Source organism: Sturnira hondurensis, unplaced genomic scaffold, assembly GCF_014824575.4.
Source record: "Sturnira hondurensis isolate 20B ecotype Veracruz unplaced genomic scaffold, ASM1482457v3 Scaffold0021354, whole genome shotgun sequence".
Classification (NCBI taxonomy): domain Eukaryota; kingdom Metazoa; phylum Chordata; class Mammalia; order Chiroptera; family Phyllostomidae; genus Sturnira; species Sturnira hondurensis.
This window is the reverse complement of record NW_028093985.1, coordinates 4,264,800-4,289,150: the sequence shown is the minus strand read 5'-3', so window position 1 is coordinate 4,289,150 and position 24,351 is coordinate 4,264,800. Positions and strand designations below refer to the sequence as shown.

Sequence of the window (24,351 nt, the reverse complement as noted above, 5' to 3'; positions counted from 1 at the left end):
CTCCTGGGAGCTGATGGTAGTGATACCAGGGCTGAAATGAAATGCAATCAGGTTGTATTCGAAGTGGCTGTGAGATACTCCAGATTCTGTACCGCTATCTTCACATCTGGTTTTCCAGCCAACAGTAGTTCTGTAATATCCAGGAGAAGAATAATTTATGCCTTTTTAATATTTTTAAAAAAATTTTGTTTATTGATTTAAGAGAAAGAAAGGATAAAGAAAGAGAGAGAGGGGGAGGGAGAGAGAGAGAGAGAGAGAGAGAAACGCTGATTTGTTGTTTCACTTATTTATGCATTCACTGGTTGATTCTTGCATGTGCCCTGACTGGAGCTTGAACCTGCAACCTCGGTGTATTGGGATGATGCTCTAACCAAACGAGCTACTCTGCCAGGCCTGTTTCTGCCTTGTGCTGCTATAAAACTGCATTGGTATTTTGGGCTTAGAAGTAAAGTTAGTCTCATAATGGGCCAACAACAGTATTCCCCTTAATTACATAACTATGGATAGAATAGCAGACTATTCCAATGGTTGGAGTGCTACGTCAAGGTCAAATTCAAAAACTCTTGAGTTATGTAAGGTGAACTTGATATTTTTTACTTCTCGTATCTGCCCATTTTCCTTTGTATTAGTAAGGGTTCTCTAGAGAAACAGAACTAACAGGATAGACAGGTATATATCAGGAAATTTACTATAGGAATTGGCTCACGTGGTTATGGAGGCTGAGAAGTACCAATGTGCTGTTTGCTGGTGCAGAATGAGAAAGCCAGTGGTGTGATTCAGCGTGAGTTCTCAGCCCTGATGACAACCAGGGGAGTTGATGGTATCACTACGAGTCCGAAGGCCTCAGGACCAGGAGCTCCAAAATCCAGGGGCAGGAGAAGGTAATGTCCCAGCTCAAAAAGAGAGAGAAAAAATGGCTCCTCGTGCACATTTCTCCTTCTGTTTGGGTTGTCAATAGGCTAGATGATGCCTGCCCTGTCGGTAAAGGTGATCCCTCTACTCCCTCCACAGATTCAAATGCTAATCTTTTCTGGAAACATCCTCGCAGATACACACAGAAATAATGTTTTACCAGCTATCTGGGCATCCCTTCGCCTGCTCAAATCAACATGGAAAATTAACCACCACACCTTCCAATGGATTTTAGCAAGAGAGTTTGTGTTCTAAGGAAAACAGTGAGACCACCTAAAAACCCCATAAAGCTATATTATTTGGAGATGCATTGTTAAACTGAGATAATCAGTAACTGCCTCATTCATACCAGGGCCAACCTAAGGCAATACTAGGACTCCTGAGAGGCAGTGGGGTGGTGATGTCTGTCTCTTCTCAGCCTGCCTCTAACTCCAGGTCTTCCCTTTACAAGGCACTGTCTAGTCTCCGGCCTCACTGCAGTGACTGAAACACTTTCTGTCCCCTGGAGCTTAGGGACAACTTAAGAGTGCTTTATGTTAACCTGCTATGAAGCCCTGATTTCAGTAACAGAGGAATAGATTTTTCAAAGCACTGATCAGCAGGAAGACCGTTCAATGCTCACTAGAATCTCTCAAAATATAGAACACTTTCACCAGTCAGAACTCTTCGGTTTGCTTCTTGCGATGTTTGAGGAGTATCACAAATCCCTACTTAACCACAGTCCAAGTCATACAACTTCCATTCTGAGTAACACCGCTAATCAGTTCCCAACTGCATGTGCACACACACACAATTATGGTTCTGGTCTTTCAGTGACACAAGAGAGAAGTGTCATGTCAGACAATGATCACGCTGAGTTAGTCTCTTTCTTCACCACAAACTTCCAGAATATTCAAGTATGTACAGGTTTTCCCCTCTCTTGAAGAGCTAGAGAATGTCCTTTGTGAGTAGTGAGAGTGTAGTAGGGAGTTAGATGTGAGCAGAGTGAGGATGATGGGCCAAGTACAGAAAGTCACCAGGGCAGAAAGCCTGGGATGCCTAGCAACAGGCAAAGCTGGGAAAACAAGGAGCCTGTCCCCACCCAGGTAACTTTACCTCACCTAGCGTTTTGATGGTTTCTGTTCAGACCCTCCCCTGACCTCTCCTCCCCTGGTCTGTTGCTAGTCATGTGGGTTAGAGCCCTTAGGGGGCAATGAACAAGGAGAGCAGAGCATAGAACTTAAGCATTAAGCCCCAAGGATGATGAGGTTCTGACCCACATCAAAGCATCAGATATGTCCAGGCCTCAGTTGTGTTTCAGCTCCAGGCCCAGAGAAGCAGCGAATCCAGACAAGCCAGGCGTGGCTGACATCAGGCCCAGCTGTGTGTTGACTAATGACTCCCTGTCCTGGCACTGACCAGTCAGTAGAGACAGTGACCCTGAAAAGACACACCTGAAAGCTGGTGACTATTTTATTGGGATCCTCCCCTGAGACCCACAGATAAATATTCTCAAGACGGAGGACCCAGTGCAGCTCTCTCTGTGGACAGGCCAGTGCCTTTCCCCACCCCCTTCCCCCAGTCAGGTTTTGCTTGCCGGCCTCTTTCTCCTAAGCCCCGGAGGTTTGGGGTTACTTATTTATTTATTATTTTGCCTCTGTGACTTGTTTCCCGAGCACATTTCTTCTACCACCCACTTCTTCTACCTCTGTGACTTTCCACATAAACTTTCTCTTACAGCGTGAGTCTCGGCTCTGCATTCTTCTTCAGCCAGAACTCAAATGCGGAGGTTGCCGGACCTCGTCCTGTCTGACTCCTGGTGCCGGTTTTGCCGCCAACCAGGGGAGCTGACTCTACAATATGCCTTTTGGGATATTGATTATTTTAAGCTGGTTATTTTTAAGAAACAAAAGACTCAAAGAACCTTTGACTCTCCCCCTTACCTGTCTCAAGAAATTCAGATGAAAAACACCTCTTGAAGGCAGGGAGTGATGACCTTAGCATAACGTGAACTAAGTGGTGCAGACTAGGAGAAATTAGCAATTGCTCGGTAGACTCCTCTTCCGGGTTCCACTGGGTGGCTCCTGGCAAGAATTTGTTTACTGAGCATTTTCATCTCAGCATTGTCTGGCACTTTCTCTTTGAAGTTCCTGCCTCCCACCTCCTTAGTCCAGAATGACACATCTATATAAGCCTCAGCTGCCCGATTTGCCCCCGGGAGTCCCATATTCTAGGGGAAATTCTGAGGGAAAATCATTCTTCTTCCCTCACAGCAGCTAGAGAGCTCCTTAAGTCTGCATCGCCTCTTCACATCCCAGGTGCTAGAAAGCGGAGTTCAGGGGGGCACGGACCCGCTCAGCCTTCCAGACCAAAGACCACTTTTGCAACAGTGGAAACATGATCAAACATATCAAAATACTGGAGTAAGCTATGTAAAAATCAAGTTACCATTTTAGTTGTTAAGTATTTTTAAAAACCTTTTTTTTCTTCCTCCTAAACAAGCTATGAGCCCTCGGGAGGAAGCTGGTGGAGGATAGCAGAATGTGCCACCCCAAACTATGCCTCTTAGGCAAGTCTATTTTGAGCTTATTATTCTGAGAAACTGCACATACAGGAGAAGCTCTGAGAACAAAGAAGTTACCCTCTTGTAAGGGAAATTTACTTTGGAAAGAGGGCCTCTCCCAGGAAGAGGTCAGAGGTCACTTTTTCACCCTGGAGGCCTCACTCTGGCAGGGCAAATTTTGTTTCCTGTTCCTACCGTCCAGCCACCTGGGCCGTACCCCTTTCCCCCCAGGTAGTCGATGATAGTGCTTTAGGTGGTGCATGGGCGTTTCTACTGTCGTCCTGGGTATCGCCAATGTATACATGAAGCACACCTGTTGATACATTTCTATTTGTTTTTCTGTTAATCTTTTTTTTTTAAATGAGGGGTTTCAGCCTAGAACTTGGGAGGGTGGAGGGACAATTATTTTTCCTTCCCTACAATGACCAGGAGACCCAGCTCAGGGCTATGAAGTGCAACTTCCCCTTGGGTTGGGGAGCCGTTCTGTCCTCCTGGAAGAGGCGGAGGCCTTGGCTCCAACGGTTCCCACACCCATGCCTCCACTGGCTTCTTGTTCCTGTTTCTTCCCGTGCTTCCTTCTCTGGGTCACCCATTCATTCTTGTCCCTTAAACATCTAAGAGATTACCTCAGCCGTTGGTAATTTCTTCAATAATAACCTCATTGTGTGGGCCAGCAGAGAGAAAACAGTTACAGCTTTCTTCGAACAAGTTGGCAATACGCAGAGATCTTTAGTCAGGCAAGTGATGCTCAAGCATTTCACTCACTGTTGGAATAAGTTGACAAGCCCCTTTTAGAGATGCTGCCAAAGGTCAGCTTTTGCCTCCAAATCGCTTCCCCTAATTTTGGCTCTTCCCATACATGTCCACACTAAGTCTTACCTGGAGCCTGAAGAGGGAAGGTTAACCCACCTCCTACTGCCCCTGGTTCCTGACCCTCGCTTAATGCTGGCTGTAGGGGTAGGGAAAGTTTACTGTCGTGGCAAACCATAACTGTTTGGTCCCTTCTACAGAAGTCTGTATAACGGTTAATGCGACAACAGTCCACATTCCCAAATTGTTGAGACAATGAGCCTTGTTTCCAGGCATGTCCGTCTTTGTCAAAAATAGGTATAGCCTGAAACAGTCACTAAAGTAGCAGATTCTCCTTTTTAAAGTTTGAATTTTCTAAATTCTAGAGGCCTCACAAGGACATTTGTGCCAAGCGTGCAGAAGCTAACCCACTTTCTCAGCCTGCAGTGATGATGCCTATGGGAGACAGGCCTGCTGAGTGAGCGAACAGAACACGAAGGGTCGGGTTCTAGCCGGAGCGTCCAAATGACCTGCATGGAGACTGCTGAGCGGTCCCCACGAACCACTGCCTTCTCTGCCCCAGGTTTTAATCAGGGCCATGGCTGCCTAGTTTGGGACTGTATTTCCCAGCCTCTTGTGAAGCTAGCTGTGGCCAGTGACTAGGTTTTATTTGGTCTATGAGATATAAGCGTAAGTGACATGTATAACTCAAAACACTTCCCTGGACTTCTTTCCCTCTTCCTGCTGGCCAGGAATTGGTGACAAGGACAGAGTTGGATCCCTGGGTAACTTTGTGGGCCTTCTCACTTACCTGCTCAGCTACTGAAATTGAGAAAAACTTCCATCTGTTTTAGCCACAGGGTTTTGGATCTCTTGGTCACAGCAGCCGCCTCTGCACCCTCCTGTGTATTATTTTTTTCCCTGCTCAGCCCCATCTGTAACCTTCTCTACTAAATGGTTTAGATTTATGAGAAAACTAAAAAGCCAAATTAATGTAATTCAGTAACATTTATTTTACATGAAACAATTTTCAAAGAATACATTTAAAAACCATCAAGAATACTGATTTTATTGCATTACAAAAATTGAGAGGCACGATTGAAGGATTCGAATGAGTGATGAGGGTGGAGACGGGGCCCAGGACCAAAATGCACGTCCTTCTTGAGTCGCTTAAAGGCTCTGGGATGAGAGTCTTTCCCGTGGGGCACCAGTGCTCTTTGCTTAGTGGGAATAAGTCACATAAAATATATACCTTTATACAGAAAGTGTTATTGTATTGTCACTTTCAATTACTTATAAAAACTTCATTTTAAATTGCACAAAACTTCTCTTTAAAATTGATAACTCCCAGAAGACAGGGCTTAGGACTAAGTGTCTGTCTAAATAATTCAAATAATTAGGTTTCCATTTCTCCACAGATTAAAAAAAAATCTATGAAGAATTACATTATTCAAATGGGACAATTAAAACTTTTTTTCATAGGAAAATAGGTTTACACATTTGTCCCTAGTCAGCTAAATTCATCTTCTCCCTACTTTAAAACAAATCACAGAGTGTTCAAAGTTTTAAATCAGAGTACCTGTTCCACAGTACAATGTGGAAGTGTTTACATTAATTCATTTTGTGTATCATCCTATTATAATATCAAATTATCAAAAAGGCACAATGGGTACATTCTTCGGAACAGTTTTGGTCTTTTTTAAAAAAAAATCACACGTTTATAAGCAGTGATTTCAATCATGTTTAAAAACAAAAATAGGAAACAGATTCATTCCCCGATCCAGGTGTCACAGAATCCACGAACTTCTGCAGGCACTTCACTTGCCATAGAATTTCTTGTTCAGTAGGTATATGAGAAGATTTACATTCACTTTAACCTTATCGAACATTTTCATTACAGCTATTCCTTCATATTGCATCTCAAGTAAATCCTGAAATTGTAAGGAACATCATTAAATCTCAGACTTGACATTTAGCACATTTAAAAAACTTTGCAGAAAAATTTGTTGACAAAAATCAGATTCAAGTGACCTAATGACGTAGGTGGGGGTCCTCACACTTGAATGTGTCTCGAAATCATCTGGTTAGACACGGAGGCTGGATGGCTGGACCCCACATCCAGCAAGTTCTGGTGTGGCTCTGGGGAGGGGCCCCTAAATTTGCATTTTAACAAGTGCCCGTATGATGATAATATTGTCAGTGTGGGTGCCGTGCTTTGAGAATCAAATGGATTTTTTAGAGTGGATAAAGACCACTGAAAGAAAACCATGGTGATTCAGTTAATTCAGATATGTAATTATAATTTTAACTCTGAATTGAAAACTTCAAAACAAATGTCCCAGCAAGAGGGGGTATATCCTTTGGAACAACAGTGCATTCTAAAGTGAAGTGAACAAGACAACTCAATGGGGAGTAAGAAGAACATTATAAGTATTTATTTTAATTTTTTCTCACTTTTTAAACATTGACATTTCTATTATGTTTCACAACGTACATTCTGAGCACAGTGATGGGCACATGTACACTTTATAGATAAACATGCACAAACGGAAGGTGACTGTGCTCTTCCCTGACAGAGGTGTGGGGCCGAAGTTTGGAGAGCCACTGTGCAAAGCAGCTACTTCTGCTCCTGGGCCGAGAACAAGCCTCATCCCCAAGTCAGACTACCATTCTGTGTTTCACTGCTGCCACGTGACCAAGAAGATAAACTCATCTGCTAACATTCATAATGGGTCATGCAAGCCATATGCAGGAGACTGAGCAGTGACATTTTATGCTAACATGGGGCCGGAGACTTTTCCCAAATAGAAGGTATTCCTGAGCTGCCCTACACTAACACCCAGATCTCATTTTCTTGTTTGCAGCTTTGGAAACTTGTTGGTTTTCCTAATGATAATGCCTTATGTTTGCATTAAGCAAGACCACCTGCAGAAATTGGAGTCATTTTTGAGAGAACTTGACTCTTGCTCGCTTCTTCCTCTACTTCCTCAATTACCTCCAACTGCACTCAACTAAACACTACATTATTTAGATATGCTTTTGGGGCAGAAATTCCATGGGGAACTGAAGTTCTTTCATCAAGAATGCTTTTACCTATTAAAGTGTAGTGCAGATTCACTTTTCCTTTGGGAAAGGCAGTGTCTGTGAATCCAAGCCTCTTGGAAAAGAAACCGATACTGTCAAGCTGAGAAAAAGTGGTTTGTGCAGGGGCATCAGCTGGGACCCCAACGTGGGGGGCAGAGAAGATAGTGGGTTGGCCTAAGAGTCCGTTTAGTTTTTGTCAAATAAGAGACACGGTTTTTATTTTCACCAATAATGTTATTGATTTGGATATTTTGAGCATGTCGGCTATCTCCTGCTATCAGCTTCTAGCAGGTAGAGGCCAGCGGTGCTGCTAAGTGTCTTCCACTGCCTAAGACAGCCTCACAGCAGAGAATTATTTGGCCAACATGTCAATGGTGCCAAGAAACTTTGCAAACCACGTTTGACACCTTCAATCAGTCACAGCACCTTCTCCCTACACTAAACAAATCTTTTGTATTTCAGTTTTTACCTTTCTTGAAATAATAAAGCATAATATACTGAAAATGTTGCATATTTCTTCCATCTTGAATATGAAAATGGCTGCACTTGAGAAAATTAGTGAAGTTTGAAAATGCACATTGATATGACAGTTGTCACAATACAGTCTGACAAAATTGTCTCAAATGAAGTTAAAGACAACTAAGCTGTACCAGAGCCAATGTATGGAAAAAATAAAGGAACTTTTAGGCCAGCCCCATATAATCACACTGGTGACTGGAAGGCCAAATTTCAGCCTCAGCTCCATCATCGGCTATGTTGTGGTGTCTGCAATATCACATAACCTCTCTGGAGTTCTGCCTCCTTGGGTGTAAATTGAGGATAAATAACGCTGTTAACCTCACAGGAATATTACTGGGTGCACGAGAGCAAGGTGTCTGCAAACCCTTGGTGCGCCACCCTTGCCTTGTCGGGGTCAAGTGGAACCTGTGAGAGCAGCAGCAAAACAGAGCAATGAAGAATGCGGACTCCAGCTGTCCCTTCCACGGCCAGCTCTCCAAACCTCAGTTCTTCAGCTGGGAAGGGGAGAACGCCAGCCCTGCACCCCCAGTAAGCAGGGTCCATTATTCCAATAAGCAGAACACCTTCATGTATGTCACACCCTCCTGTTATGTACGGGGCCTGTAGCTACAGGATATAATTAGGATATAATTTTTAGGAACCAAGGGAAAAGTGGAGTGAAGTAAGCCTAGACACAGTGCTAGAAGTCATCTTCCTTAAACCTTTTAGAAACTCCTGTCCTGTTTCTACTCCTTGACCCTCACTAAAGACCTGCCCATCATGCTTCTTCTCTGTGGTCATTCACTTGATAATGTTATTGTCTGAATGCCATGTGTATGAGTAGAAGTCTGATTTCATGTCCGACAGTGACCATGTGCAGGGCCAGCTCCTCGGGAACTTAACCTGTGCAGGGTCTCATCATCGGAAGGGCCCTGCACTTAGTTTAATGTTCTGCTGTCATCATTGTGAAATTCTTGATAATTTTTAATAAGGGGCTCTTCATTTTCACTTTCCATTGAGGGCTGCATATCTTGTAGCTTGTCTGGATGATATAGTAATGACTTTAAAAATCTGGGGCTTGTGAGTCACCTGCATACAGCTCAGGGGTAACATTTCACAATCTAGAATGTGTGTAAATGCATGGTATGAATAGCTAACCCCACTGTATGCCAAATCCTTAATAAAGGAGCAAGTGAAGCTTGGTATTCACACCAGTGTTCAGAGCAACTGGCACAGAATTTCTCAAGTAAACAGGTGTCTCCTGGGTGCTTGGCAATCTGTCCAGGTGATATTGACTGATCTTGGGTCATTTCCTTCCTGGCAATCACATGCTGCATCTGCTACCTCTGGAGAAGAATGGGTCTTCTAACCGAGGTGGGTCACCACAGGCATATTCTTTCCTCTTCCCACATTTATCAAAGTGTTACACATTGTAACTCAAGACTTTCAGTTCAATTGGTTGATGGACACAGTTAGTGAAATTAAGTTAGAAAACAATACTGTTTAAATATACTGTCCATAATTACATATTATCTTTTTTCTCTCTATATCCTAATTTGATCCATTATGTCAATGCTTTTTATCATGTCCATTTAACTTTCATTTTAAGCCACAAGAAAGGCTGGATAGAAAAGAAGGGCTCTGGTCTCCGCCCCCCGGAGGGGAGGTAATTTCAGGCTCTCAGCAAAGGGCTGAGTGGGAAGGGAGGCTGCAGCTCACATCACACTAGCGACGTTTCAAGATGATTCATGCAGAACACCCGAAAGCCATTTTACGAGTAGTTTGGGACCTGGGTAAATAGGTATTTAAATAGGTATGATTGCCATTTAAAAACTCTTACACTAAAAAGAAAAACGTAATTACTACTCTGAATTGACCCTGTGCTAAGGAGTAAGATGTTGGGAGTAGACGAATGAAGTAAACATTTGGTTGTACACTTCCTTAGCTTTTTTTTTTTGGACACATAAACTGAGCTGCTCAGTTTCTGTTTATATCTATTTGGCTTAAATGTAGTTCTTATGAGAAACAGCAGTAATTCGGACTGGAAGCGCCACTTTTGCACTTACTGTTTGCGCAATGGCTTTCATCTGTACGATCCCAAACATTTAACAAACAAATGCAAGAAACATGTGAAAAACAATGCCAGGAAGGAGCAAGGAGGAGAAATGCAACGGGGAGAGCTCCAGTCCTGGGCATACACAGTCCTAGAAGGAACTGCAAGTTCCCAGGAAAGGGAAACCTCCTGCCTCTACTCAAGAGCTGTGAATACTTTCATATCATTCTTTTCTCTAGACTTCAAAATAGAAACATGACTACGAAAAACTGCTATGGTTTTACCTTCTGAAACCACTTTAAATTCCAATAATGTGAGAAAATCATAGCTTTTTAAAAAGTTTTTAATCAATGCCTCAAAAGCTAGTATTGGCACAGCTTGTGCGGGCCTTCTTTGTTGAACTTCCTTGTCGCCCCAAGTCACAAATGACCACGCTGCAAAGCTCACCCCCCCGTTTGCAGAAACCCCAGCTTACCTGAATATTGAGCTGCACCTTTTCCATGTCCACACCCAGGAACTTGGATTTGACATCGAAGATGCCTACATCTTCAGTAGATATGATATCAAATGTAACATTTTTAAACCTAGTAAAGAAAGGCACATTCACTCATGTGGAACTACAAATATATCCTTAAAGCTAACAAATGAACGAATGGGATCCTGTTACCGTTCTTAGTGAACCGTATAACCCCAAGGGAAGTCTCCAAAGCCTCCCAGCCTTTCCCTTGCCTGCTCACTAAAATGTCGGATGGCCTTTGTTGCGCTCTGCGGCCCACAGAGCACTGATGTAGGTGCTGCATCGCGAAAGAAATGCAGAATATAGTGCTTGCTTTTAAAGAGCATAAAATATACTTGGAAAATAGGAAATTCACAGAATGTGAGAATATCGACTTATACCACTAACAGGCCAGTTAAGTATTTCAGATGGTACGCTCTATAGGAACTGGAAAGAGGAAGAAGGATTTTCTCTGAGTTGGTGGGGTCAGGAGGTTGGTAGGAGAAAAGGACCAGAAGCCAGGCCCTGCAGGAAGGAAGGTGGGAGGAGTCAGAGAGGAGGAGTGGGCCTGGCTCCCCCCAGACCAAGGACGAGGAAGTGATGGGGCATGGGCTCATGGCCCCTTTATTTCTTTATTTTTAAATTAAGTTTATCGGGGTGACTTTGGTTCATAAAATTATGTAGGTTTCAAGTGTACAGTTCTATGACACATCATCTGTATATCGCATTGTGTGCCCACCACCCAGAGTCGGATCTCCTTCCATCACCATATGTTTTACCCTGTTTACCCTTTACTGCCTCCCCCTCCCCTTTCCCTCTGGTAACCACCCACTGTTATCTGTGCCTGTGAGTTGTTGTTGTTGTCTTGTGTGTTAATTTGCTGCCCTCCAGGGCCCCTTTAAGATGGAGCCCCTGATGGCACCCAGTGTGGGGCTGCAGAGGAGGGTTTTTCTCCTCCACCGGGCAGCCCACTGCTGGAGTGGCTCGGACCCAGGCAGTGGCACACAGGCCGTGGCTTTGAAATTGGAAAGGTACTATTTTTCAATTGTAAATGATGTCATCTATCAAGACCAAAAGGCAGCCTTTCTTCTTACTGCTATGACTCCGTTCTTTTGGAGGGAGCAGGGCGGCTGGCAAATCCAGACGCACTGGACAGGCCATGGGAAACATAATCTCTTGATCAGCCCCTCACACAACCCACGGCACCAGGTGCACAAGGCCCGATGGGAAGACAAGGGGTGACAATACACGTATTTTCCCCATTGTCTGTAATCAAGGGTAAGCCTTACCAAATGAAGCTCTCTCAAAGGCCATGAGAAGCCAAAAAAATGTGAGTCTGACTTTCTGGGGGCAAAAGGAGGGTGGGTGTTCTGTGCAGATTCCGGGCCACACTCACTGGTTTGTCTGCAGGTCGTCGATGCCCAGCAACACGCCCTTCTCGTGCAGCTTCGCGGCCGTGTACTTCACTGGCTTTGCTCTCTTTGCCCCCTTCAGTTCTCCTTTTCCGTCCATTTTAATTGATCTCCGAGAATTTCTAGCAAAATAAGAACAAACCATGTGTCATTCTGACGGCAAACTCTGCCGTTCCTGGCCATGCAGGGTGCACACCACCGTTCAGACCTGGGCCTGTGGCACCGAGGGGGCAGCTTTCTGTTTTGTGACAACAGGTGACAATCTTCCCCACGCAGGAAAACCTCACTATGAACTGCTTAAGGGAAAGCCATTTTCAAAGTGACTGAAGTTTGAATCACAGACTAACATTTTTCGTTAAACTCGCGCTCTACTTTCCAGGCATATCGAACTAAGTAGCCGTATTGAGTCATTTTGCAAGCAGCTTGGGTGCAATGACATGAACTGTATACTCCTGAGCAAACCCATCACTTGGGTAACAAATACTACGCAACTCGCACTGCTCCAGGAGCTTTATACGTGTCGCCTCACATTTACAAACATAACATTTCCATTGTGCTTTGGAGTAAAAGTCCTACCTTATCTTATGTGTTACTTTATTCAGCTTTCAGACCAGTACTTGTGAGGCTGGCACTTCTCATCTCACCTTAAAGGTGAGATGACAGAGGCTCCAGAGAAGTTCATTGGACAGGTTCAAGATCACACCACATGGACTTCCAGCCAAGATGGAGGTGTAGGTAGACACACTGTGCCTCCTTGCACAACCAAAATTAAGGACAACAAAAATTTAGAAACAAAAAAGCACCCAGAACTGACAGAAAATTGAACTGTATAGAAGTCTGACAACCATTCATCCAGACCAGTAAGAAAGGTGGAACTGGCGGTCAGCAGAGAGGGGTCACAGCAGGAAAAAGCTGTGATTGGCAGACCCGGGCCGGGGATGGCAATGAGCAGCACAGTGAGGCACACAAGGTGGCTGGCTGACCATTGGCAGTCACACATTCACGCACAGATAAACCAGGCAAAAATGGGCAGCAAGACAGACTGCGAAACCCAGGGCCCCAGTGCCAGGAAATAAAGCCTAAAAGCACTGGTTGAAAATACTTGTGGGTTGAGGAGCTGGGAGACACTCCCGGCCTCATGGGAGAGTTTGTTCAGGAGACCCACAAGGTCCTAGATTGTAGATAAGCCCACACACCGGGAACCAGCACCAGAAGGGCCCAATTTGCTGTGGGAGGTGGGGGAAGGGACTGAAATCCGAGAGTGGAGCAAGCGCCATTGTTCCCTCTCTGACCCCGCCCCCACATACAGTGTCACAACCCAGCAACTGCGTTGTCCTGCCCTGGTAAACACCTAAAGCTCCGCTCCTCATACAAAACAGGCAGGACCAGACCCCCCCCCCAAACGACTCAAACATAACAACAGATCAAAGCCCCAGAGCCAATACATCTAAGCTATCAAGAGACAGCCAGACTATCAGATGCACAGTTCAAAATACTGGTGATCAGGATGCTCACAGAACTGGTTGATTTTGGTTGCAAATTAGATGAAAAAATGAAGGCTACACTAAGTGAAATGAAGGAAAATGTGCAGGGAACCAATGGTGATGGAAAGGAAACTGGGACTCAAATCAATGAAGTGGACCAAAAGGAAGAAAGAAACATCCAACCAGAAAAAAATGAAGAAATAAAAATTCAAAAAAATGAGGAGAGGCTTAGGAACCTCCAGGACATTTTTAAACGTTCCAACATCTGAATTATAGGGGTACCAGAAAGGGAAGAGGAAGAGTAACAAGTGGAAAACTTATTTGAACAAATAATAAAGGAGAATTTCCCCAATCTGGCAAAGAAAATAGACTTCCAGGAAATTCAGGAAGCTCAGAGAGTCCCAAAGAAGGTGGACCCACAGAGGAACACACCAAGGCACATCATAATTACATTAGCCAAGATTAAAATGAAGGAGAGAATTATAGAAGCACTAAGAGATAAGGGACAGTCACCTACAAAGGAGTTCCCATCAGATTGTCAGCGGATTTCTCAAAAGAGACCTTACAGGCAAGAAGGGGCTGGAAAGAAGTATTCCAAGTCATGAAAGGCAAAGGGCGTACATCCAAGATTGCTCTATCTAGCAAAGCTTTCATTTAGAATGGAAGGGCAGATAAAGTGCTTCTCAGATAAGGTCAAGTTCAAGGAGTTCATCATCACCAAGCCCTTATTATATGTAACTGACTGTGACAATGAATTGAGATAATTCACTACCTTTGGACCAGCCCAAGCCCTTATTATATGAAATGTTAAAGGGACTTATCTAAAAAAAAGGAAGATAAAAAATACGAACAGTGAAAGGACAGCAAATTCACAGTTATTAACAACCACACCTAAAACAAAAGCAAAATAAGAAGACAGCTAGATCAGGAACAGAACCACAGAAATGAAGAACACATGGAGGGTTAGCAGCAGGGGAGTGGGAGGAGGAAAGAGGGGTAAAAGGTAAAGGGAATAAGTAGCATAGATGGTAGGAAGAAAATAGACAGGGGGAGAGCAAGAATAGTATAGGAAATGTAGAAGCTAAATATAGAAGCTACAACACATGGACGTGAACTAAATGCAGCTCAACCAACTGCAGAGCTTGTAAAATGCCTTCAAGTCGTTTAGTCTGTAATTCAAACTAAAGTCTGAAATAGCGATAAATATGTAAAGAAAACCTCTAACATTTCAAAAACCTCTAATATTTCTACCGACTATATTAGCATGACTTTTTCCTCCCAGGAATAAAGTAATTTACAGGCCATAAGCAAATGAATTACAACTCAGAACTAGTGGAGCCCATACAAATGTAGTTTAAACTTGGTTACTTCCCTTAATCAAGTCTTCTTAGGTTAATGCGACTGATTTTTTCCCCATACAGCACCATTTCCTACTGTCAAGCTGACAATAGCATTACATAAAAATATAATATTATATATTTATAAGGGTAATTAAATTTTGATTAGTATTGACCCTAGTCTAGTGATAAGAATAATTATAAGCAAATAACACTCATTAAAGGCGACTATATTGAATATGAAAAATCTAGTATCTATGCTCATGCATAATAGAGAACTGCCAAATTTTGTTTTTTTGTGTTAATAATGATTTTTTAAAACCACTAATCAATTAGCAAATATCTAGTATTATCTAACATTATAAACATTCAAAAATCAAGAATAGCCTTTATTTTTTTATAATAGTGCTTAAAAGACACCTTTGACTAAAATAGACAAAAGGAATAATGAAAGTTCTTCACCAAATGTTGATGTTAAGCTACTTTAATTTCAGGTATGAAGTTATGCTGATGGGCAATTACAGAGTTTCTAAATCCAGTCCTGACTTTTTTGAGTTCACGGTGGCAAACCCTAAAATTGAGACTCTAGGTTTTTATTATAAAATAAAGGAAAAAGTAGCTTCCAAACTCAAACCACCAGCCCAGGGTTGTAAGAGAATTGACATCCCCTATGAAACACGCCATTTCAAATGAATAGATGGCTTCAACTTACTTTATTTTCAAGTTGTCCAAGCAAGTCTTTATGTAAGTGTCGTAGTAATTGACTTGATCTTCATAAAACGCTGCCTTCTTGTTTAGCGCTTTCAAGGTCTGCTGCAGCTTGGCCAGCTCAGCTTTTCGAAGCTTACGATAGATTCTTTGATTTCGAATATCCTAAAACAACAAGCAAAGACTATTAGATTTATTTATTTATTGTTGTTCAACTACAGTTGTCCCCATTTTCCTCCCATTATTCTCCCTCTGCCCTACCCATCCCCACCTCCCACATTCAATCCCCCCTCATGAGATTTAAGCAGGCATGTGCTTTATAATCTTGCCAGTCTGAGATGAGAAGAATATCAAGTATTAAATCACTATTTGTGACTGTTAACTTTCTATTTATCTCAGTCACCTTATTTTTTATTTCTTATAATATAACAATTAAGAAAGGGGAAGGGAAGGAAAAGAAAAACATCGATGTGTGGTTGTCCTTCTCATGCCCCCAACTGGGGACTTGGCCTGCAACCCAGGCATGTGCCCTGATGGGGAATTGAACTGGTGACTCTTTGGTTTGCAGGCTGGCACTCAGTCCACTGAGCCACATGAACTAGGGCTCAATCTCCTTACTTTAATCTCTCACACCCTTCCCTTTTCACTTCAGAACCGTCAAGTACCCTTATTTCACTTTAAGACGGTGGCTAAGGTTTATTCTTTTCTTGATGGAAAAGCAAAGAAGCAATTTTAGAATAGCAATACAATTAATTTAAGAAAACCGGCATCTTAAAAAAGAGCTCAAGGAAGACTTAGCAGGAGACAAGCAATTTCTTCAGGATATTTCAAACATTCCATTTTGAAGAACACTTGACCCTGAAAACATTTACATTTAATCACTGCATTCGTTTTAGAAAAAGTAAAAGTCAATACTCTTTTCCATTTGGGAACTATTCCCAAGATTCACAAAAACAACTGGGCACTGAAGACTGAGAGCACTCAACGCTGGTAACTATTTACCTGTTACTTGGGTTTAAACAGAGTTCCTAGAGCGCCAAGTTGCTCAGGCTGCTTACAGCCTACAAAGGCTACGCTGCATGTAAACTCGCAGGTGCGTTTTTTTGTTGTTCTGGTTGGTAAATCATAAAAACAGTTCACTTAAGAAAATGGTACCTGTTTAATGTTATTTTTCTGTTGTGGACGAATTAAAAACATTCCCCTAGGAATCCAAAGACAGACAGACAGACCTTTCCTAAATAATAATTCTTCACTAACTATAATCTTTTGGTGGATGCCTTCATGAGTTTTTTTTTGTTTTCTTTTGTTTTTTAAGGCAAAATCACCAATTTCCCTACTACATATTCCCAAAGAGAGATATTTCCCATCCCAGAGCTACAGAGAGAAATGCTACTTCCCTTGAGTTGTTTGGGCTAAGAGGAATGAGCCTAATGCTAGGACTGACCAGGAGTTAACATGGAAGCATGGAGGCTGAGGGCACTTCCCTCCAGGGGGTAAGGAAATTATTTTTTTTCTGGTTACTTAACTGCCCTTAACTTCCATACCCATTTTTACTACTGTGTTTGGATAAAAAGAATGAAACGTCCTTTGAACCCAAATAGCATTTGAAACAAAATATTTCCTTATCCTTGGCAAACAGATCTCAGTCAGTTCCTGTGATGTTTCCTTGCACTAATTTGAGAGCTTTTTCTCAGGAAGTTTCCCCACTGTAAAAATGTGGGATGAGAAAATAGAAACTACCCTTTAAGTCAGAACTGCATTTAGGGGCAAATTCTCAGTGACAATGAGTTACCATCTCAGCGGCAGATCCTAAGGGCAACTGGGCAATACAAGTAACAACTCAAGAAAGCACTCTCCTGGAAGTGTCATTTTTAAAACCAGCGGGTATTGCTTAAAGGTACAGACAAAACCTGTGGGTTACATTTCCTGATCATTTATTTCTGGGGTGTGTCAGCTCTCACGGGGACTCGGAGGAATTGTGGTCATTCTCTATTATGAGTCATCAATTGCTCTAAAACCTTTAACAATCTGTAATAGTGGCCATGGCATATAGAAGTATGAATGCCTCGTGTCACTCACAAATAGCCCAGAATGTGACCAATGAATAGCAAATGCCTGCTAAGTAAAGAAAGAATATTATCTCCAAAAACCTTGGCAATCTCATTGAGAATGTCTTGGTATTTATTTTTGGATGACACATGTCTCATCTGTTCCAATGTGCGAAGATTCCTCTGGATTTTCCTCTTCTTCTGCTCAAGGGGCAGCTGTGCATCTTCAACCATTAACTGGCTGTCCTTCATTTCTTCTGGAGTCTTGGAGTCTTTCATGGCTCGGCTCACCATGTCCGTGTCGTGGTCCACTTCCTGAAAAGGGAACACCGAGATGTTGCTTTTTCTCTGATTCCCTAATCTCACAAACTTAGACCTGCACAAAGCCAGTTAATGTCAAAATGGAAGAAGTCCTCAAACCACAGTCTGATACCAGAATGTGTTCTTCATGGATTTTGTAGTAGGTTTCTGGGAAGAAATTACTTCATCTTCGCAAGAAATGTAGCAGTGGTGTCACCCTTTTGGGGGCAAATTCTAATTGCTACCTTAGTGCCAAGGCAACAGATCACCTTAGTAATGGACACTGTACAATGGGTGACTAGTACTTGTAATTCCCTGGATAGAAGGCTTTGAATTCTTGGACAGTACAGGTGAAGAAATTAAAACATGATTATTTATTAACATGTGGCCACGAGGACCCTGAATACCCTGAACTCAACTACCCTCTTGCACATCAGCCATATTTACGGAGATCATTAAGCCAAAAAGGCAGTCAGAGGCCTCTGATCTGATGAGAGAATCATTCTCAAACTACCATGTCTGAAAAACCTGCAGGGTTTCTTTGAACCAAAGGGAATAAAAATACTCTAGCATATAGTAAGTTCCACAATAAATGATAAGTGAATAAACGCAACTTGGATAGTTTGTTAAAAAAAACCACAAAATCAAACCCCATTAACAAAAGGTCTAGTGATCTTCCTATTTCACTGCACTAGACAATTGGTTGATACACTGGAAGTCTGAGGATCAAAATGCAAGACACACAATGCACAGGGCCATAGGAGCCACTTACCTGGGCAGCAGTAAACAGCAGCAGCAGCCAATGCTATTGGAGCACTTAAATGTGCCAAGTATTATTTCACCGTCATTTATTAACTCATTTACTCCTGTCTGTGAACTGGGTGCTATTATTGATATTCCCATTTTACAGTTGGGGAAACTGAGGTGCAGAAATATTTCTAAGTGCCTAGGGTTACTAGGCAGGTACAGCTAGGAGGTACAGAGCTATACTTGACCTTGAAGTCTGAAATATCATAAGGACTAAAATTCTCATATTAAATTTGTAAGATATTCTACCCACATTGTTTAAAACTATCTACACATTAACAAACATCAGATAACTTATTTTAAAATATTCTATATTTTTAAAATAAAAATTGTGACCATGATTTTTTTGGCAACCAATTTAATGAAGAATGAGAAAAACTATGTGTAGTTCTGTTAAGAAGTAACTAGTTAGATAATTTTGTTAACTTTTGTTTAGGGAGTGGCAATGATTGATACTACAGCAATAACACTGAAATTAATTCAGAACACATTAAACAATGATGCATTTTAGAAGATGCTGATGAAGAGTTTAATGAAAGATTGTTATGAAACTTCAGTTACTTACAAGATACTTAATTCTGGAACATTTGGAAAATGGTTTTAATGCGAGACACTTCTTTGTTTCTTCAAGTTAGCAAACGTAAGATATGAAAGGTATTTTTCTACATCCTGTTGACTGGAACTATCTCTTAACTGACTTATCTGCCCACTCACTGACTGATAACATTTATGATGAACATTCAGAGGCTTTCAAAGACCCAGGCCTATCTTCCTAGTCCAGGACAAAATGACATTCAGCCTAAAGTCAATGCTGTATTTTCTGTTTCATTCCAATTGAGACTCCATAGGGATTTTTCTATGGCTGAACTCAGGTAGCCAGAGTAATAGATAAAGTTCCTTACTTCCAAACCATGTCAGATATAGTTGCTCCAAGATAACTAAACATTTGGCACAGAGACTAATAAAATGAACTCGTAGCCACAGTATTTACTGTTTTACACTCCTAGACCAATTACCTGTTGTGTGGTTGCTGGGGTCTCTAAGATTTCTGTCAATGTGCTTCCTGGTTGGTTCCGGATCACATCAATGATCAGTTTTTTGGTCCTTACAAAACAGAGAAAGAAGAGGCAAACACTCAGACCACAACCCTCAAGCACAAAAATCTGCTTCTCCTGGGGGAGGGCACACACACATACACAAAAATGAAGCTTCAAAGGTGATCCCTTAAAATAACACAGTCTCACAGAAATTCACCACGTCTGCTCTAAGGCTCCGGAAAGTTTGTGAATGCTTGATGGTCGAAGCCTGGGTTTATACCCTTAATGTAGCAGGATTATACTGTCAGTAACAGAAGCCTGGATATGCCGTAAGATTCCTTATCTGAATACTTTCCCTTCTTAGGCTGAGACTACTGTTTCAGTGAGATGGGGAGAAGGAGCTGCTGGTTTGGCCTGCTACCGTAGCGGGCACAGGAATGGTACCTAATACCTGCCTTTCCTGACTTTAATAACTTTTAAATTTCTGAGCCTGTTTAGTAGGTACATTATAAGACTTTAGCAGCCAGCCCACGTGGTAGCTTTCCTGCTCTGAGAAAGTTCTGAAACAGTTTGAAGGCCAGTGGGAGCCCACGTCCAGGGGCAGCTTTGGAGGCCTTGGCTGCTGGCCGACACAGCAGCTGGGAGATGGGAGTTGAAGAGCCTCGGATCTGGTGGAGGAGCTAACGGGTTGGCTTGGGTCCTTGACCTCAGGTGGTAGAGAAGGGAAGGGCTGCTCAGGAAAACGTTAAGACAGGGAAGACTCCTCCGGACGTACTGAAACCACTTATTTTTCCATATGTGTTCTTTAGGGTAATCAGCCACCCTTCCTACTTTAAGATTATGTTATGTAACCACAGGAAAAGATTTTTACATAATAGCCAATTGGTCAAGTTTTCTTCCTTTTACGTAAGTGGGAACAGTATTGCTGGATACAGCTTTCCTTTCAAATAAAGGAAACAAACAGAAGTTGCCTGAAGTTACAAACAGGTCTATTCGCTCTCTCAGGTTTCACTTGTATTGCAGGCCTATTGTTGCATTTAACCCTGGTTCTTTCACAGGCGTGTCGTATGGCCTCACTGGATGACGAATTCCTTCCTCAACTAGAGCAGGAAATGTTCATGCAGCATGGAAGTTGCAAAATGAAAACAAAACCTTTTGAAGCATCGAGGCAACTGCTCACAAACAGCAGAGGAAAAGTCCCAAAGTTAATTCCGAAAATGTTACTTTTGAAAGTAGGATAAAATCCAATAAACCATCTGTAAACACCATTTCTCTCACTTCTTACGTATTGTCAGGCTGTTGAGAAGAACAATCGCAACCATTTGGTTTGGCCCATGACCCTTCACTGCTGGGGATTTATGGGCTGTCTGGGAATGTGCAGATAAACACGCTGCCAAGAGTCGAAGGTGGGCACCCTGCTAATTATAGCCACGTGGGAGATGGCACTGTTCCTGAGGCTGCTGTGGCTCAGCAAGCCAAGTATCGTTTCCTCCCATGTGACCCCTTCTCCAATCACCATTATAAATGTATTCAACAGGAACATCGAGTTAAAAATAAAAGCTTTGGATGATTTTAAAAGCCTGAAAAGTGACTGTTTCTTATTTGAAATAATATTCTAGGAACTGCTAATGACATATGCTTCCAGGAAACTCCCAGCTCATCTCTTTAGAGAAGCTATCTGATGACCAAAATGACTGTGGTCACTCAAGCTTGCCCTGACAGCCACAATGAATGTTCATTTGTCCAGGAGCTGCTGGAAGATACCCTACCTATACAGCCTCTTTCACTGAATTCTGCTCTAGGTCAGGTCTGCGGAATCCATGGCCAGAGCTCCACCCCAGACATCTTACACAGAAGTAACCATCCTGTTTCATGACGGGGAACCGCTTCTTCCCACTGCTGTAGGTCTAGGGGTTAAGAACACTGGGATCAGACAGATCTGAGGTAAAACTGGGGCTTCTGCTGCTTACTCGTTGTGTGCGCTTATGCAAATTACATATTCCCTGTATTTGAAATTATACAGTGGGGATCTCTCTAGGAACTGGTGCACGGATCAGTTGAAACGATGTAGGTAAAACCTTTCACTAGGGTCTGACATGTGGTGAGCACTCATGGGATCACTAAGGCTGTGCTGCCCCGAATGGCAGTCATTGGCCAGAACGGGCAGCTGCGCCCTTGAGCCACGGCTGGTCCAAACTGGGATGTGCTGTGTGAAACCCCCAGTGGGTTTTAAGGACTCGGGATGAAGAAAGAATGTACCATTCTTATTTGTGTGAATGTATACGGATTACATACTGAAATAACATTTTGGATATACTGGGTTAAGTAAAAACAGAACTTATTTCACCAGATTCTTTCTAAATGTAGCTTCTAGGAAATTTAGAATTACTTCCGTGGCTCACTTTACATTTCTTCTGGTGAGTGCAGCATTGGAACATTCCATTCTCAAAGGGAAGCTCATCCTGAGAGGCTGGCCACCCAGTGATGCCCACTCACATGACCCAGTTAGTCACAGGACATCGGCATTAAGGGGACACCTTTGGGAAACATTCTAATCCCTGATTCTACAATTGAGGTGAGGCGGACCTAAGAGGTGCAGTGGGAAGCAGAGTCACTCCATCTTCTGGAGTTGCTGGAAACAAGGTGAATACCCCCTTTCCACACCTCCTGCCCTCCAGAACCTGCAGAGAGTGCCCGAGCTCTGTCCCCACCCTCTCTTCCACCACCGTTCTTTCTTTCCAAGTGAACCCCCTCCCCCAGTTCCTTCAGTTCCTCATAATTGAGTTTAAAGAGAGTTCATAGTTCTGCTCACATTTCAGACCTGAAGACATGTCCCCCTCCACACCCCAGTGCAAACACAATATTCTAGATATGGTCTGACCAGCATAAATCAATTGTTTAGAGTCCTGGCCCCAGGATTTCAAACAATCTGTAAGACAGGCTGATAAAACCAAGGACTCTGCTGCCCTATCTGAATGGGGGGGGGGGGGGGCTATCTAACTCTGAGGAAGAATTTGGGGCAGGGGAAAGAAAGAGAAAGAAATACACCAGGGAGTTTATTCATCACAGCTGAGCTAAATCCCTCTGTCGGTAATGAAGATGCAAGGTGCTTGTGAACTGGCCTGGGCCCTTTGGTTTGGCCGTCCATGCCACTCACACGGCGTTGGTCATTAGATGCTGAATGGCAGCACTCCTGAGCCCCCTCTGCCATCAGCCTTCCAGTGTGCCCCAGGGTGAGAAGAAATTTGTGTTTGTGGGAGTGAAGGAATACTCTCCAGGTGTTTAAAATTCTAATAACATGATTACACATTTTAATCACCCTACATCAAATATCACTTTAGCTATTTTGTTCTCATATCAGTTTGGACCAAAAGCAAGGAAATCTTTCAGTTGGGATGATGGATGCCTAAACTGAATCATGTGATGGAAAAAATTCTGAAGAGATGACAGCTTAAGCACCCAGGCAGCTAAGTATGATTAAAAACCATAAATATTGCCTTCTACTTAATATGTACATACTTTGTAGAAAAAGAAGCTTAACAAAGGCCATAAGGATCACATATTTTAAGTTGAATCATAAGTAATAATGAGATTTACAATTGTATGGCTCTTTCTAATTTATGAGGTGTTAGTGTATGACTTCATTTGCTCACTGTAGCCCTTCTTCTCTGCCTGCCCCCACGGTTTTTTTTGATGGGTGAGGAAGCTGATAGGTGACTTGCTCTGAGTCCTATGGCTAATAAGTGACAGAGTGAGGTTGTGATCCCAGCTTTTCCTAGGATTCCTCAACCAGACTTTTCCCCTTATTCTTTTAATATCACCGTGGTTGGCAGTACAGACAAAATGGCAACCACCCAAACTGAGGCTCCCTATTCCACGGACACACAGAAGGACAACAGAAATACATGTTTCTTCCTATTCCAGTGACGTGCCTTTATGTCCTCCCACCCATCAGTCATTCCTTGTCTTTGGCCCGGAAAGATGCCCTGGCATCAAGTATGCAATAACTGCTCTGCTACCATTCTCATTATTTATTCTAAGATTCCTAAGAGTATGAAGACCAGTGAATGACCTTGCCCTTGTGATTGTAAAACCTGTGATCAAGAGAGCAGACCCTGGAAGATTCGAGATCTTTTGAGTTTAATTCTGTGCTGCACTTATCAGCCACACTACCTAGAAAAGGGTTTTTGTCTGTTGTGGGCCTAGTTTCCTCATAGGTAAAATACAGGTAATCACCTCTAGCTCGTGGAGTTGTTGAGAGTATTAAATGACAAAAATGTCATTATATGTTACTATATTATATATGCTATTATCTACATAGGACAGTCCCAGGCACATAGTAAGCACTACATAGGTATTTGCTATCATTCTCATCCTCATCTAATTAGTAACAATTATGAAACTAGCAAGGAATTGGATTTACAGGCATTGTTAATTTAAAGATTAACAATGCCTTGAATTCTGCTACTGTAGAGACCCCCAAGAAGATGAGTTACTCCTTACTGGGAAACTAGTAATTTTGCAATAAACCATAAAGGGGCATTTCTATAAGTTAAAAACACAACCTGTTTAAGAAGGAAGCAAAATAGTTTTTTGATAGAGGAAAGCCACATGTATTCATGTTCCAACCACTCTGCATTCCATGATTATCCATTTCATAGTAATTTCTGAAAGGCATTGTTAGATTTTAGTTAAATTTGGTTCCCTAATGAAGAATCTCAAAAACTACATTATATGTTTGAGTTGGGAATTTGGTTTATTAGCTTGGGAAAAAGCCATCCCCATAAATCAGCATTTTAAAGTGTATATTGATGGAACATCAATAATATATGAGAAGAACGTAA

General features: G+C 42.4%; 1 protein-coding gene across 3 annotated transcripts in view; it reads right to left on the bottom strand.

Annotated features, from left to right (window-relative positions):
* Positions 1–5,944: 5,944 nt before the first annotated feature.
* The window catches only part of IQGAP2 (IQ motif containing GTPase activating protein 2), a 277,347-nt gene continuing 258,940 nt past the window's right edge, over positions 5,945–24,351 (bottom strand). For all 3 annotated transcript variants that reach the window (XM_037032366.1, XM_037032369.1, XM_037032367.1), the window contains 6 exons: positions 19,487–19,574; positions 17,466–17,678; positions 15,320–15,480; positions 11,771–11,908; positions 10,354–10,462; positions 5,945–6,174 (listed from right to left, as the gene is read on the bottom strand). In XM_037032366.1, coding sequence (XP_036888261.1) covers positions 6,061–6,174; positions 10,354–10,462; positions 11,771–11,908; positions 15,320–15,480; positions 17,466–17,678; positions 19,487–19,574 — 823 coding nt within the window. In that variant the 3' untranslated portion in view covers positions 5,945–6,060. The remainder of the gene's footprint in view (positions 6,175–10,353; positions 10,463–11,770; positions 11,909–15,319; positions 15,481–17,465; positions 17,679–19,486; positions 19,575–24,351) is intronic.